At 42.0% G+C, this 17,864-nt stretch overlaps 2 protein-coding genes across 2 annotated transcripts in view; one reads left to right on the forward strand and one right to left on the reverse strand.

Annotated features, from left to right (window-relative positions):
• Positions 1–433: 433 nt before the first annotated feature.
• On the forward strand, positions 434–934 carry LOC308304617 (uncharacterized protein C11orf87 homolog; the record flags this gene model as incomplete). Its single annotated transcript, XM_080749242.1, has 1 exon — positions 434–934. The coding sequence occupies one exon, from the start codon at positions 434–436 to the stop codon at positions 932–934; it is 501 nt and encodes a 166-aa protein (XP_080605368.1).
• Positions 935–12,818: 11,884 nt separating this feature from the next.
• Positions 12,819–17,864, reverse strand: part of mybbp1a (MYB binding protein (P160) 1a) — a 48,494-nt gene continuing 43,448 nt past the window's right edge. The window contains exons 24-27 of the mRNA XM_080748834.1: positions 17,658–17,771; positions 15,683–15,793; positions 14,885–15,009; positions 12,819–14,139 (exon numbers count right to left, since the gene is read on the reverse strand). Of these exons, the coding sequence (XP_080604960.1) occupies positions 13,731–14,139; positions 14,885–15,009; positions 15,683–15,793; positions 17,658–17,771 (759 nt within the window). The 3' untranslated portion in view covers positions 12,819–13,730. The remainder of the gene's footprint in view (positions 14,140–14,884; positions 15,010–15,682; positions 15,794–17,657; positions 17,772–17,864) is intronic.

Raw genomic sequence — 17,864 nt, forward strand, 5'->3', positions numbered from 1 at the left:
ATATTGATTAGTATGCGTAGGCCATGGCAATATTATAAAATCGTCTCCGTGTAAGGCTATAGCCTCGGGTGTTTCTTTCATCCGCCAGTCTGTCATCTTTAAATAATGCGCAATTATACCCACTTAAGCGCTTAACAGTATAATTCCAATGATTTGGCTTATTGAAATGGGCGTGTCTTAAACGGCTGTGTGCCTCGGAGATATGAATGCACCGCCTGCCAGTGCCTAGACGTCCTACATCACATCAGAATGATCATTCCACCAGGCTCACGTCGTTGTGCTTCTTCTGCGTTTCCATGTAGGAATCAGATGGGACAGCCAGGGCGTTTGGTTCCTGTTTCCTCGCGACTCTGAGATAAAGACAGAAAAGGACCCGTTTACCCCATCCACCCAGGGCATTCACGCACCATCAGCCAAAAGGACAATCGACCAGATGACGGCCAAGGCGTCGGAGGACACGGGGCTCTCCATACCGTTGCGCATTTGCCTGCACGGCGCGTCCCAAAACAACGGCACCTGCGCGGAGCAGCTGAGCTCCTTCTTCCCCCCGTTCTCCTCCACGTTCGCGCTCATCGTGCTCGTGGCCATGATCGTGGGCATAATAATCGTCTCCCTGGCAACGTTTCACTTCCACAAGAGGAAGATGAGGAAGAGGAAGATCCAGCGCGCGCAGGAGGAGTACGAGCGCGACAGCCGCAGCCCGGCGGCGGGCGCGAAGGAGCCGCTGAAGCCGTGCATCATCGTCCGTCCGTCGGGCTCCGGCGGTGGGGCCGCGGCGGGGGGCGGCGCGGTGCGGAGAGGCGACGACCAGAAGCCCGCTGGCTGTCACACACAGGAGACTGACCCGCCGTCCACTGCTGTCTCACAGCCGGATACCGCTCTGCCCGAGCCGGACGAGCCTGGACAAACACTGCATACGGTCGTTTCATCTTGACACTGCCACACACACACGCACACATACACACGCGCACACACACACACTCTCTCTCTCACACACACACACACACACACACACACGCACGCACGCACACACGTACACACACAGGCACACACACACACACACACACACACACACACTGGGACCCCGATTTGACCATATAATGTGAAATAGACCAGTGAATTCGCTTCAATTTTTCAGGGGTATAAAAACACGGAACTCTCGACATTATAGCTTGGATTAAACTGTGGAAAAGCAATATATGGCACAAAGAACAGCCCTACACCATGACCTCAACCACCCACCCACTTGACTTTCATTCATTTGTTCATCAGAGACACGATCACCTGAGTGGATTAATCTCGGCTCCGCTTGTAATTAACGTACAACAAGTAGAAAATAGATATAACATAATAGAATAGCGTTATTAGCTGTGCGATAATGTCAGCAGGAGAGAATTCGTTGCTAATGCTGTAAATGAACAACAGATGATCAACAGTAGGCCTGCATCGTAAGGGACATAAGGCCGATGGAGCAGCAAAGGCGCTGTCCAGTGCTGAAATGTAGATAACTTACATTTAACTTTAAATTTGTGCGACTATTAGCCTACTACTCCAGTGGCATATTTCCTGTGTTGATGTACATGGCCACCCTCCCTCTTAATACAGATTAGCCTATATTTCTTTAAGGGATTGTATAGATTATTCACCCATTGCTCTTTGACTTTTAAACGTCTTCCCGTAGATCGAAGACCGAGGCCTCTTCCCTAAAGACGCTTTAAACTTTAAATGCTTCCTACAAGCGTGTGACACTATTCTGTTAAGTTGATTTTAAAAAAGTGTGCCACGCTTGAAAATGGTGACACGACGCCTTATACAATGACGAAGTGGTGGCCATGTTTCTTTCTATCTTCGCATGTCCTATGACACAGTAAAGTTTTGTGTTAGGCTTTGGCTATTGTGGTTAGGCAGTGCAAAATCTGCATATGGTATAGAAATGGCTCATTTGTTTGCATAAACTATTTTTCCTCTTCCAGTAACTTTACATATTTACATAAACTATATCCATGTCAGTCCTCTAAATAGGACATCTATTGGTAGCACTAGTTATAGCCTACTTACGGTAGGACGCAATACATTTTGCTGTACTTATGCACTCAAGATCTTTTCTTTAATGTGTCGAATAGTAAATTGGAGCGCTAATACAGTACTTCCATCTTTGAGTATTTATAATGTATTCTCTGAGATGTAATAAATGGAGGATCCTTCAAACAGGGTTTTTCGGTCTATTTCAATTGTTGTTTCGTGCACTGCCTACAACCTATACCAGTTGGGAAATGCTGTTTTGTTTACTATGCGAGCGTATTGTTAAACAATGTCACTGTGGAAGTAGAAACGTTCGATAGCCAAGTTCTCTGGAGATTGTATCGCCAGCCATTAATCAATAGTGGGGATTGTTCTGAAGCACATCTCAAACAGCGTCCTAAACCCCCCAAAGACTGTGTAGCGATGTGCCAGCTTCAACATGAGCAGAGTGTACAATAACCATCCAACAAGACCTCTCCACTGAACGAACGCTGTGAGAGAAATTTGGCATGAATATTGTCGGAATTCCCTTTTGATGCATGCACACAGTCAGAAAATCCTATTTGAATGTGAGTGTGGAAATGTCACATGCACTGTAAAATCCTCAGAATTGATTCAACTCGGGAGTGTGTGCTGCAAGTGGAACCAAACGTACCCTTAACTGCACACTCTCAAGAGTTGGGGGATTTTACTGTGTGGACAATGCTGGGCCCCTGATTCAGCCCGGGAAAAAGAGTTGGAGAGGCCCTCATTGCGCGCTATAGAGAGAGATCTCTCTCTATAGCGCTGCTGCTACTCAAAGATTTGCCATTTCAGATCATGACAAGTGAAAAGCCAGTGGGCCAATTACATGAGTTATATTTCGTCGTTGTCGAGTGGAAACCTTGTATGTCCAAAACCGTTTGTTTTGTATTTATCGAAAACAGCCGATCTACAAGCACACAACGCCTCGCGGTGCGAGTCGTTGTGTGCTTGTAGATCTGCTGTTTTCACAACTTTTGTACAAACAGTTTAATTTTTACTTTTGTGCAAACTTTGTGCAAGCTTTTCCCAATGGCCAGCACGTTCCTGGATAATGCTTCGTTATCACGTCTTTTAAAGTCCTCCCAGCAATATAAACATTCCACGAGACAAAGCTCTCGTTGTGACCTCTGCCTACCCACACGGGGAGTCCTGTCTGTCGCATGCAGGGCCACACATCGTCTTATTATGCCGATCCTCCCCCGCATTGGCCCGCTCTCTGTGAACTACCACCCTTTTAATCTCATCTGCCATATTCATACCTCCTTGGAACATGCTGTGTCCCCCTCCTGTCAGTCCATTGGTCATTCTACAGCCTTGGCAGCCGCAGTTCCTTACAGAAGTTGGTGGCGGCGGGCCAAGAATAGAAGCTCCCCTACCGAGACTCGGTGGCTTTTGGACGGGTTCCAGGAGAGCATGTTCCTAATTGAACCCTGGGGGATTGGACCCCAGGCTTTGGCAAGGTTTCAGTTCCTGTGAGCTACGGTGCTAGATTGGGCCTCTCAATAAAAAAGCTAAAGGCAGACAGCCCTATCTGGAGCAATGGGGGGCACAGAGAGAGACTTACCGTGTGCGGGTATTTAGTGCTATGGCATACCAGGCTGAATGGAGGGTGCTAAATTGATACGTTTTCTATATTTCTGGTTTTCAGATTATGCACAGCAGTGGTTCTCAAAGTAGGTTCCTTGGGGTCCCCAACTAAATCATTTACAAAATCAATTTAACCACTTTGACCCTATACAACAGCTAAGCACACAACATGCCACCTGGGTTACATGAGCTATTTTCATTTTAACCAGTGCAAATCTTGCATGCATGGTGGGGCCCCTGGCACAAATATTCTCAGATGATAAGTCTGCAGTCAAATACATTATTCATTTGGGGGGTCCTTGACATGAAAAAGTTTGAGAACCACTGATATACTGTACAGTACCTGTGCATCACAGGGACCAGTGTTCTAACAATATAGATGATGTCCTGAATAATTGAAAAAGAACCCGGAGATGAACCGTGTTTGTTGCTACATGAGCACTTTCATAACACTGGTTCAGCATGTTGTGGGCTGCTCTGCCAAAAGCCTTTCTATCGATCCGTACAGTACACTGCAAAACGCTGAGAGATAAGTTGACTCTGAGAGTAGAAATGGGCCGGTATGGTTACAATATTCAGTGTAGTTCTGCACGAATGTATAATGTATAATATTTACCTAACTTTCACAGAAAAAAGCACAGCAGTGGATTTTGAGAAAAGCTGGGCATGAACCACTGCAAACTCAAAAGCAAAAAAGAAGATGGAAAAAACAGCACAATACATTATGGAAATTGTCTACCTGTCTCCGTGTGATGCAAGTGGCTCCAACAATACATACTGTTCAGCCCTTACAGTTAATTTGACTCAACTCAGAGTGTATAAATGCAACCGAAATGACCATAATGGGTCAATTTGGTTCCATTTGTGCCCACTCGGATTGTGAGAATTCTACTGTGTAGAGAGCCCAGGTAAGTGTAGAGATCTTGAGAACAATCATGGTGACTCAGAACCATTAACATTTAAGTAAAGGATCGCACTCAGGATGACAAGAGGATTTATAATGAAGGACAAATGTTTTGGCCATCTAGCCTTCGTCAGTGACTCACAATCATTAACATCAGTATTATATTAAGTCTGCCTCTTTCATGAGCAGTGGTGGAACAAGTATTCAAATGGTTTACTTACTGTAAGTAAAAGTATAAATACTGCAATGTAGAAATAGGCCCTACTCTAAGTAAAAGTCTGGAATTCAAAATGTACTTGAGTAAAAGTACAAAGGTATTGGCATCAAAATATAGGTTTAAAGAACCAAAAGTAAAAGTACATACAGAATGTCCCATTTTAAGTTTTCAAAATGTATACAAATCTTTTGAAAATAGCAGATCTACAATGTGTCGCGACGATCATGACTCATTGAGAGCTTGTAGATATGCTATTTTCAAATGGCTGAAATGTATTTAGGGCTGAAGTGATTAATGTATGTTTTGCAATAATAATCCAAATTTACAAAGTAACTTGTACTACAGTTTTCAAATAAATGTAGAGGAGTAAAAGTACAATATTTGGGTCTGAGATGTATAGTGGAGTAGAAGTAAAAGTATTGGAAATTGGAAATACTCACGTAAAGTACAAATACTTCAAAAAGTACTGTACTTGAGTACAGGGACCTGCAGAGAAGGTTAGAGAGGCAAGGGCTGACATTTCTAAGAGGGCGTTTTGGTGAAAATATCGAAAATAGCAGACCTCCAAGCTCACAATGCGTCACGCTGCGACGCGTTGTGAGCTTGGAGGTCGGCTATTTTCGATGCTTGATTTTTACACCGAGGGCAATTCATTCAACATAAGATGCTGCATTCAAGTTCAGGAGAGTTTGGACAAGGCAATTCTCTTTAATGCTGCCTTCAGGTATGGCATGGAAAGAGGGCAGCATTAGCAATTCTTTCACTACAGTAAAAACTGCATTCATGGTCTGGAGAGAGGGCACTTTTTTACAGACGGATAAAAGGGCAGGGGCGCAAACCCCCTTTGATGTCTATGTGTGTGTGCAGGTGCCTGCTGTAAACAGACTTTGTTCTGTTCTATTTGCTGTGCAGTAAACAGCTCCCAGAACCAGCAATGTGTCCCTGGACGATCACTTGTGGCTTTTGTGGGATTCCTCTCCTATTAAAAGTAGCTGTGAGATGCTGGCTCTGTTAGAGCTGGAGGTCAGGAGCTTCAGAAAGTGCTTCAGTGACACAATTCCCAACACCCTCTGAGATAGAATAGCAACTGGTACTCAGTTGTTAGCAGTGGTGTAAAGTAAGTAAACACGTACTCCTGTTCAGGGACGTGCTGGCCATTGTGAAAAGTGGGACAACTCCCGAACGGCTGGTTCATTCCCGGCCGGTCCAGGCCGGCCATTAGGAAATAATTGAAAATAAAATGTCGGCCTTTGTTCCATTTTGGGGGCTGGGCGGCCAACAAAGTAAATCGTCACTGTCGGGCAGAAACCTTGTATCTCCAAGTTTCAAATTTGTAAATTTTTTCGCAAAGCAAAGCCATCATCATACAAGGCAGTCGCACAAAAGTAGTGAAAACAGCCGATCTACAAGCACACAACGCCTCGCGGTGCGAGGCGTTGTGTGCTTGTAGATCGCCTGTTTTCACTAGTTTAAATCATTTTTTAAATTATAAATACAAAACAAACGGTTTTTGGACATACAAGGTTTCCACCCGACAACAACGAAATATAACTTGTGTAATTGGCCCACTGGCTTGTCACTTGTCATGATCTGAAATGGCAAATCTTTGAGTAGCAGCAGCGCTATAGAGAGAGATCTCTCTCTATATAGCGCGCAATGAGGGCCTCTCCAACTCTTTTTCCCGGGCTGAATCAGGGGCCCAGCATGTCCCTGCTCCTGTTTCTGTAGCGTGAGACAGCTTGATGCCCAAGTACACAAGTCACGACGCTAGCATGTCGCAAGTACTGTACTTAACTACAACTTAACTACTATTGAAGATTATATATTAATATTATTCAATATTATATTAATATTGAAGAGTTTTTATATTATTACAAAACATGCATTATCCACTTCAACCCTATATTATATACTTAGGCTATTTGATAATAGCCGATCTACAAAAAAGCGATGCGTTGAGAGCTTGTAAGATCTGAATTTTCAAAATTGTTATACATGCCGAACTTGTGAAATGAGACATACTGCAAAACTGTTGCCTTTCATAAAAATAAAAAAAACAGATCTTGTAGATCTGCTATTTTTGTGTGACACAAATAAGGAATTAATTTGCCTTTTTTTTTTTTTAAATCTATCAAATCTAGCTGCTTCACACGATGTCAGCTTTATATTTCTTAAAATATTCTTTTCATGGGGTGACCGCTGGCCTACTGTTCCAGGCGCATACCACATAGGCAAATGTGGCCTGACAGCGCGTCGCTGGTTCGATTCCCGATCCCGACTACCTTTGCCCATCTCTCTTCCCTTTTCCTGTCAGTCTACTCTGCCCTACAAAGGCAGAGTGCAGTAACTACGTTTTGGGACACACTTATTTGTGTCGCCCAACGGTCAAATTAGCCTTCATGATATTGGGGGATGAACAATTACCTCAAGAACAGATGTACAATCAGTGTAATATCACTTTTATATCTTTATCTCATTTGGTTGATAAGCTGTAACACTTTTAAACCCATTTTTTGGTGAAATTCAAAAACGTAGTTACTGCACTCTGCCTTAGTAGGCTGTCCTATCAATAAAGGCACAAAAGCCCCAAAACATATCTTAAAAATATATATACTGTATATTATTCTTTTCATATTATGCAGTATTAGTCTGAATGGAATCTGGTATAGGTTCTATGTGTGATTTAGTGTCTAATGCTGGTGCATTCATGAATGATGGGAACCCTGTTTGCCTTTAATGGTTTCCAGTATTTGCCCTTGCGTTAAGACATTAATTAATCTTAATATTTCAGCTGCAACAAGCACATGAATCTATGTTATTATGACAGTGATCCATGTTTGGTCTCCAACCCAGTCCTCAGGAGAATACAGTTGGTTCCTCAATCCTTTACAGTATGCAATATTATATTTTTACATATACATGTATGTGATACTATTCATAGTCTATTTTCCTGAGCGTTGCAGGAAAATGGACTACACCAGAGCAATTCTCTTTTTTATCTGATGCAATTTTATCAGATGCCCTTGTTGATCCATGTGCCGTTCTTCTCCTGATAGTCAGCGCTGTGTACATACAGAATGATCCTATAATAGCTGGATGCATTTTGCATTCAAGATCCAAACAAGCCCTATACAGCAAGGGTCTTCAACAGGGGGTCCGGGACCCCTAGGGGGTCCTCAGAGTTACTACAGGGGGTCCTCCAAATCTTTGTTTGATAGAAGCTTTTTTTTCCTCCTTTTTTTTTTTTTTGTCCATATTCTGATAACTTTAGCAAAATAGCCGATCTACAAGCTCACAACGCCTCGCAGCGCGAGGCGTTGTGAGCTTGTAGATCGGCTATTTTTGGCAAAGAGCTTTGGTGTAGAGGAGAAAAAGAGCAGACCACAGAGTGAAAGGCCAAATGTATTATGTATTGACGGTTCAAGTGGGTAAATATCTGAAAACACAAATTGACATGAAACCAAAATACACTGATGATTGTGCCGTCAAACGATGAAACTGGTATCTATGGGTTGTGGGGGTCCCTGCTTCATCTCTTTCTCAACTAAGTGGTCCTTGGCCTGAAAACATTGAAGACCCCTGCTATACAGTACTCCCTGCAGCTGCAGTGTTAACTTAACACCATCATCCATATTCTGAGGGGAGCATTAGCCAAAAATAGCCGATCTACAAGCTCACAATGTGTCATGTTGTGAACCATTGAGAGCTTGTAGATCGGCTATTTTGGGTGAAGATATTAGGTGTAGACGGGGTGGGGAAACGAAGCACAGAACCTACTAAGGTCCAGTTTACAAAGTCTAGAATCCAAACGGTTGAAGTGGTTAACTCTGATAGTGTCAAATGTAAGTGTTCATTTTTTAATTAGCACTCCAGATTGCACTGCAACATGACAAAGAGAGCTCCAAATCTAAATAGTTAAAAATGCACACTGGGGTAACATGATTATGCACTGACTGTTCCAGAACAAAGCACTTCTGTTTTGCTCTGCATCTTTTTTTAATATTATAAACTATGCGTGACAGATTTGAAGGAAACGTGTTGGGCCGCCACACAAGCCTCCAGAACAGCTTCAGTGCACCTTGGCAAAGATTGTTCCACTTGACTGGAACTCTAACTAACAAACTATATTTTAGACCTACTGTATATGTACCAATACAGAAGATGTAACAACCTGAAGGGATGGAACACCATTCTAATTTTGTCACCTTCTTAAACTAATGGCCAAAGACGTTTTCATTTAACTGATCCAAGCCATATAATATTTCTTAATCATTTCACCCAAAACGTTTATAACAATTTATGACTAATATAAAAAAATAACGCTGTCTGTCAGTTATGTAACATAAGAGGATTAAATAGGATTCAGGTTGAAATGTAGATTTTGGCTTAATTCAGTAAATAATATGGCCTAAGTCAAAAAAACCAAGTGACTTACCGGTAGGCCACCAGAAATGCCTATTTTGGCCTACAGTAACACTATAGGGAGATAGGTCTTCTTTATACTTAAAGGGGCAGAAATAGCACAATCCTTTTCCATTAACCAGGAGATAGGCGATTTTACCAGAGGTGGCCTGTGTCAGGAAGAGCTGACTTAAAGGCAGAAATATAGATTTCCTCAAAAAACTACTTAGGCCAGTCTTCAACGTTTTCAGACCAAGGACCCCTTAGCTGAGATAAAGATGAAGCAGGGACCCCCACTACGTATTGTAAGTTGTGTTGCATATTAAAAATGTTCATAGATTTCTTAGACAGCTTAGACTACTTGCTTGACAGCTCTATCATCAGTGTAGGTTGTTGGACTAATGTGTATATTTTTAGACATTGAACCACTTGAACTGTCGATACTTAGTCCACTCTTCTTTTCCCTCTACACCAAACCTCTTTGCCAAGAATAGCAGATCTACAAGCTCACAACGCCTCGCAGCGCGAGGCGGTGTGAGCTTGTAGATCGGCTATTTTTGGCTAATGTTCCGCACAGAATAGGGATAGGGTTCAAGTGGTTTGTGTTGAAAAAATAAAGTCCCTATCACACAAATATTTGGAGGACCCCCTAGGGGTACCGGAACCCCCTGTTGAAGACCCCTGACTTAGGCCATTAGTTTAAGACACCTACAATGAGATGTAGATGTCCTACATCTCCTTTAGGTGTTCGATTTGGTTGAGATCTAGTGACTGCGAAGGCCAAAGCATGATAAGCATATTTTCATCCTCATCAACCATTCAGTGAAGCGAACCCTCTCGCCCTGTGGCTGTGGATGGAGGTATTGTCATCCTGGTAGAGACCACTCACATCAGGATGGAAGTCTTTTCATCATAGGATAAAGGTGATCACTATATTGATTTGCAGTGACCCCTTTCCAAGTGGACCCAAGCCATCACAAGAAAAAGCCGCGCACGCAGCATAACCTTTCACTGAAGGGGTCAAGCATTACAAGCCAATTAGCTGAACGCCACAACATGCACTCGCCCACTTGTGGAGAATATGGTGAAGGGTGACTCAACTGAACATATCCTGTTGTTCCCACATCTCTTGGCTGCGTCTATGGTTTTAGAACCACTGAACTTGCAAATGGAAACTTGTCTTTGTGCTTAGGGGTGCATGCATTATGTGGTTGTCATTTGGCAAGGACTGTAACTTAATTGGATAACAGTTGTTACTGACTCTGACCTCTCTGACATTCCTAGGGAGAGGTTCCAGTGCATTCTTTGCTGGGAGCACTTGTCACTTCTGCTTTTTGCACTGACCAATGGACACTTACCTGTAGCAGTGACTGTTATGGACACTTTACTTGATTAGGGTAGCTTTTTCTAGTTTGGCACTACATTGATAAGTAGTACTATAAGTATTACTATTTGTGTTATGTAGTGACACTTATGTAGCATTGACTGTTCTCAACACATATCTCTTTTGGTTTTACTACCCTTACGATTGCTCTGTATTGTTGATTCTTCTTCCTTGTTTGTTTTCTCAACAGTATTTTTTCTTTTTCATGCTTCTCTGTTGTTTCTGACCGACAGCAACTTACTGATGTTACCCATATTGAAAACACCAATATTAAAACACTAATCGGCTCAGCAGTCTTTGGCTGAATCACAGCCATCTGTGGATCCCCAATAAAGAACTTTGTCCAAGAGTCTTCGACAGGGGGTCCGGGACCCCTAGGGGGTCCTCAGAGTTACTTCAGGGGGTCCTCCAAAAATAGATAAAAACCTTTTTTCTCCTTTTTTATATTAACCACTTGAACCCTAGCATCCATATTCTGAGAACATTAGCCAAAAATAGCAGATCTACAAGCTCAGCTTGTAGATCGGCTGTTTTCGTCAAGAGGTTTGGTGTAGAGGGGGAAAGGGCAGACTAAGTACAGAGTGAAAGGTCAAGTTAAGTATTGACGGTTCAAGTGGTTAAATATCTGAAAACACAAATTGACATGAATCCAAAATACACTGATGATTGTGCGGTCAAACGATGAAACTATATGGAATCTCTGAAAAGGTTGTGGGGGTCCCTGCTTCATCTCTCTCTCAACTAAGGGGTCCTTGGCCTGAAATGTTGAAGACCCCTGCTCTAGTCTCTCTGATCTTCTCTCACCAATTTGAAACAAAATCAAGGTCAACTGGGTCTGTTGAGCATTTTTATAGAGCATAATGATAACGGCTTAATTATATAATGCAATCCACCTCCATTTGTCGTTTCTCTATTCAGTTTCTTTTTCTCCACACACACACACACACACACACACACACACACACACACACACACACACACACACACACACACACACACACACACACACACACACACACACACACACACACACACACACACACACACACACACACACACACACACACACACACACACACACACACACACACAGTGTGGTTTCCTTGTCTACTTGTGTTGCATCAGTAAATGCATTTCCCCGCCCGACCTCCAGAGATGGGTTCACTTGTTACCAGTGGTGCAATAAGATGTTTCCCCATCAATTATGGAGGTTGAGACGAGCTGGGAGCCACCATACGACCCTAAGCATGGCTGCTGCTGCTCCATCTCCTCCTTTGTGCATGTGCGTGTATTCACACACACATATGCATGCCCACATATGCGTGCGCAAACACACACACACACACACACACAAATCCACCCCTTCACTAAAAGGGAAACAGACATAAACATAGTTTTCATATTAGACATGAATATTATAGGGTTGTGTACCGTGGGAGGCTGCACCGGGAGGCAGCCGTGTTGATATATGAAGACGTATTGAGGGTGCAAGAAGTTAACATCTCTCTTCATCTAGGCTAGAGCACCGTTTCCCAAACAGTGGGTGGGGACCCATCTTCGTGGGTCGTTAGTGAATATTCCTTTACTTTTATTATTTTCTAAAGATTTTCACACGTTTGAAAACATTCAAACATTTTGTGAGGTGTTGCAGCCTACTTGCAGATCTGCTCTTTTTCACTAGTTTGGGTCCTCATCTCTTTTGGGTCTTGAGCTAAAAAGTTTGGCAACCACTGATCTAAAGCACACTGTGACTGTGACTAACATGTTGCATTCTTTATGGCACACATCCGTACAATGTACAGAAAGGCACAACAGGAATGCTGGCTGAAACAGATGGACAGAGAATCAGATGGCACTGACTGGCCATGATCTGAATTTGAATGTGTCCCCCATTTAGGTTATGTAAGGCAGTAAGTTAGCCAATCTGGAGGTCACCTACTGTATTGCGATCGATGTATTGATTGAGCTTGTAAATTGTCTATTTGCCATTTTATATTTTTCCCCGCTAGGGGAGGTAAATGTAATTTTCCCCATAATTCTTTTTAGTGTTTGTATTTGTTGGTGAAATGGATTATCATGTTAATTTCTATGCTATGTTGATGAATTGAATAAATACTGTAGGAGTCTCCCAGACTTTTTTTTGTATATCCTTTTAGCATTAATGTATGATGCCGTTAACATTTCGGACTAATGAAGTATTCAATCCATCACATTTGAAGGTCAGAATTCAGCTTTATGGTGGGAGTAAGAAAATGACAACAGGAGCATGTACATCAGAGAAAGATATAACACTTAAGAGTAATGATTATTCCTCTGAGACCACCGTTATTGGCTGCTGCCAGAAGAGTACATTACCCTTCCTGGACGGGAAGGCGCCACCTTCACATCAGTCCAGTCCAAGCGTCCAAATGGATAATAGGAACATTATACCCACAGGATGTCCAAAGACTCCAGCGAGGCAGTCCAAAAAGCTGCACTCTGGCTCAATCCCCCTCCACAACCCTGTTCTAAAACACACCGCAACACTGGCGCCAGATTTACAGAGGCAAGTGATTTACAGTAAAAATGTAAATAATAAACCACACAATTAAACTAAAGACAGGGAAACAAAATGGCATCGGGAATTTAAGGGTGCTTGGAAACACACAAAACAGATTTACATGTTTCATCTCGTTACTGTCGGGCAGAAACCTATATCTAGAATCATTTCAGGACATGAGAAAAATAAAAAAGAAGAAAAGTGTTCCAATGAATGCAATGTATTTTGTTTGGTTGCTTTTGTTCTTTTCATTGGTTCAATATTTATAAAATGCTTAACATAAAAAAATCTAAAAAGCAGGGGCCGAAAAAGGCTCTACCAAACACTTATGTGCCCTCTTCTAGCCTAACATCAAGCTTTTCCACACTTTTTATTTCCGGCGTGCTAACATCATCCATCTGTTGCATGGTACCATCTGCCTCTGCCTGAACCATTCCAATCTCAAGCCTTTCCTAACTTATTCATTCTTTTGACCTTTATACTTCCGACTGTAATTGGGACACATGTTTTGCCACGATGCTCTTCTACTATGAAGTAGGACATTCATTTAAGAAAAAAAGAAACCCAACATAAAACTTGAAATACGGAGATACAAGGTTTCTGCCCGACAGCAACGACATTCAAAGTTATAAACAGTAGCAGCCTGTCCTGTTTACTCATGCCCTCCCCCCTGTTTCTTGTGTTTCTTCTTCTTGGCTGCTGTGCCTGTGGGTGTGGAGGGTGTCTTGGCCTGTGTGCTGCCTGTGGGTGTGGAGGGTGTCTTGGCCTGCGTGCTGCCCGGCTGTGACTTGGCCTTCTTGGCTGGGCTGGGCTGGGACGGTGCTTGCCTGTCCCCCGACCTCTTCTTTTTGTTTTTCTTCCCCGCCTGTCCTTGCTGCTCCCCCTCTGCCGATTTCCCAGAGATCCAGTCATTTTGTCCGGCTTCTGTGACAACTTTCTTCTTCTTACGATTCTTACGCTTTTTTGTCTCGGGCAAGACACCTTTCTTCTTCTTGACTTCGTCTTCTTTCCCTGCTTCCTCTGTTCCCTCCATCTTCGTTGTCTTTTCCACTTTAGGCTTACTGTCAACACAGGCGACACAATTTGTAAGTTCTCAATAGTTTCTCACACAGTAAATGTAAAACATTGAAGATGTTGAGTACATGCTTAGTTACTAATACAATAAAAAAAAAAAAAAAAAAAACTTTTTGTCATTTTATCGTCTAATCAGGCTTTTATGAACACCCTGAACAGTTTTTAAGTTGCTTGATTTAATATTTAGATATTTGATCAGGCCTCCATTTTAACCATGATAGATTCGTTAAAAACACCCATTATTTTTTCTGGTGACTCATACTACCCTCCTAATACGTGAGCAGGACGTGTTTTCATTTATTTTTAATAATTTGTCATTGTATTTCATTTTTTCCATTTTACTAAAGAATTATTAAAAAGAAATGAAAAAAGTTATATATATATATATATAAAAATACGGCCTGCTCACATGTGAGCAGGCCGTGTTTTAATGACTTTTTTCATTAAAAAGTAAAAAAAAAAATCTGGTGACTCAAACTACCCTCCTAATATTGTTAAAAAAAATTATCATGGTTAAAATGGAGTTTGAAGTTACAATGGGTGTGTATGGGGAGAGGCCCTGGGCCTGGAGGGCCTGATAACATCCACAACAAATATCTAAATACTGAATCAAGAAAATTAATAAAAGTCTGATTAGACGATAAAATGACCAAAAGCCTTTTTGAAAGTGAAATATCCCTTCAAGTATCAGTAAGTCTTGGTAAAGCTGGTCAGCACATGGTGAAAACTCACGTGAATCCAAAAGGTACCATGATGGCCCAGTACATGTCTGCCAGACGACCAGTTTTATTGAAATCAGGGGCGTCAGTCAAGGGCTTTAGAGCCTTCTTCAGAGGCTCCAAGTCCACGGACAACTTCTACAGAACACACAGGCCACAAGAAAACATTTTAAACTCTAAACAAAAGACAGCGGCCACAACACGACAGGCCCACATGTCCATCACACCTATTATTTTGCTTGAAGTGGAAACAGTTTAAACCATTCAGAACGGGTACACAGTATTGTGTAGCATTATTTTATGCTTTAACTATTGAAAAATAGCAGATATACAAGCTCACAGCGCGGCACCGAGTGCCGCGCTGTGAGCTTGTAGATCTGCTATTTTTGAAAGATTTTGAAAATTAGAATCATGACCCGATTCTATAAGTGTCTTTTGAATCCTTCAAAGATTTTTTGAAAAACCTATGTTTCTATGTCAGCAATCTGGCTTAGCCATTGTCAAAGAAAAGGTCCTTTTCACTTTTGGGAGCTCAGTTAGTCTGTTCTTGAGAGACTACTATGTCAGTGGTTCTCAAACCTTTTCATGTGAAGGACCCCCAAAATGACATGTATTTGGCCACGGACCCCCCATCTCAAAATATTTAGTTCCAGGGACCACCCAGAAGCAAAATTTGAGTTACAAACGTTTGCTTTAAAAATACATATATTCAAATATTTGCCCACATTATCACGACTGGCTGAATGTGTCGCAATAAAAAAGGAACTGGAAATTGACACTCCATTGAAACTGCATAGAAAGGTGAAATTACCTCTTGGTGAACGCGTTTGATCAGGAATTTACAGAGCTCCAGGGATTTCTCCATCTTTTCTTTCTCCACCTTGCTCTGAAGACCCTCCACCTGCTCCACCTTTTCAAAACTCTGAGAAGTGGGAACATCGTTAAACAATTATTAGTATCAATGACACAATAAAAGGAGAACTGAGTGACAAGATATCAGTTTGACTTGCAGTTATGTGATATGTTTATATGTTACGAATACTGACATCACAATTTGTATTTGCTATAAAATAAATACATGTACGGTATAACAACAAAAAAATGCTCAAATAGACAATCTACAAGCTCGCAATGCATCACGATGCGACGCATTGTGAAGCTTTTAGATGTGCCATTTTCACTATTTTGAATTGTTTAAATTATATATACAGTATTTTCTGGACTATAAGGCGCACCTGACTATAAGGCGCACTGTCAATGAATGGTCTATTTTCAAACTGTTTTCATATATAAGGCGCACCTGACTATAAGGCGCACATAATAGACGCTACTGTTGCGTTATGCATCCAACAGATGGAGCTGTGCTAAACGGAATGTCAATGTCAATGAATGATCCATATATAAGGCGCACTGGACTATAAGGCGCACTGTAGTTTTTTGAGAAAATTAAAGGCTTTTAAGTGCGCCTTATAGTCCGGAAAATACGGTAATAAAGATTTTGCAGTTAAAGATTTCGCAGAGTTATTAGTCCAGGCGCTTCGGGCAGTATTTTGATGGAATCGGGCACTTTATGAAAGAAGCATGACATTTGGCACACAGTTAGAACATGCCATATGGAACATTTTTGGCTATAGGGCCATCGCAGATTTGTCTTGGGAAACTTGTGGGAGCTAATCAAAGTTGGGCTCTCATAGACTTTACTATACAGTAAAATAATACAAAAAATAAATATGCTTTAAGTAGCATGTGGCCAGGCAAACACTGTGTATGGGCAATGCTAATTATTTCAAAAAATCCTTGAGCATTCCAATCAAATAATTACGTTATTTATTATTATAGTTATCAAAACAAATAAATCTACAAGCTATCCACACACCTTACATTGCAGACACTATGATGACTTGCAAATCTGTTCTTTTTGGGAGGCGATGCAGTCAGCAGTCTATGTAATTTAGTTGCAGGACTTTTTGTCTTCAGCAATTGATAATCCTCCTGATCAACGTTGGTTTGCTTCAATGTTGACATCTACGCGATGCCTGTTGTAACTTGATTTATTATGCAGAGATGAACCGGTGAGCGCAGTGTTAATTGAACTGAATATGAAGTGTTTTTCTGGAAATAGACGAACCCTGAGCCGACCCACAGGCTTGCGCTGTAAACGGATAATATTCGCATAATACATTTATTGCCAAAACCAACTTGCAGTTGATTTGGAATTTAGATTTGGAATTTATTTGTACTATGCGCACAATCTCCTCTCCCCCCTCAAGTCTGTAACACCAGTAAGACTCCCTAATCGGGAGAAGGCAATCGTAGCCAATCAGGGGGGAATATGATAAATGAGACAGATCCATGTTGATGACATGACTTTAGAGATACTGTGTACCGCTTTGAGTGATTTTAGGCCAAAATCTGTAGGAGCGGCGTCCAAAAATGTGTTTTGCAAAAATCGGCCTGATGGTGGCGCTAGAAGAAGGCCATGTGAGAAATGAGGGGTGGAGGTTGTGAGTTGCCATCCAAGGAGTGTGTGCGTGCAAAGTTTGGCATGGACAGGGGCAACGGTGCCGGAGATAAGAGTAGGGCAAAAGTGTGACGTGACGGACGGAAGGACGGACGAGCGTTCGTAGGCCGAGCAAAATAAGTATAACTTATGTTCATGAAGACATTAAGATGGAGCCGTCTTCCATCGTAATAAAGATGAATACAGCTATATGAGAACAGAACTACTCAATACACAGTTCATCATATTTCAAAAGATAATCATTGGATAACTTGTAATAACCTACCTGGGCCAGCTGGCCAGTAGTCTTACAATAGAGCTCAGTCCTTGGAGCTCCCGCTAACAACAGCTGCACCTCTCTGCTCTGCATCGCCCGCAGCACCAACACACACGCCTGGCCCTGGTACACACACACGCACACGCACACACACACACACACACACGCACACACACACACACTTAGCATACTCTTATCCAGAGCGACTTACTGTAC

This window comes from Nannobrachium achirus (genome assembly GCF_963921795.1).
Source record: "Nannobrachium achirus genome assembly, chromosome: 19".
Lineage (NCBI taxonomy): Eukaryota > Metazoa > Chordata > Actinopteri > Myctophiformes > Myctophidae > Nannobrachium > Nannobrachium achirus.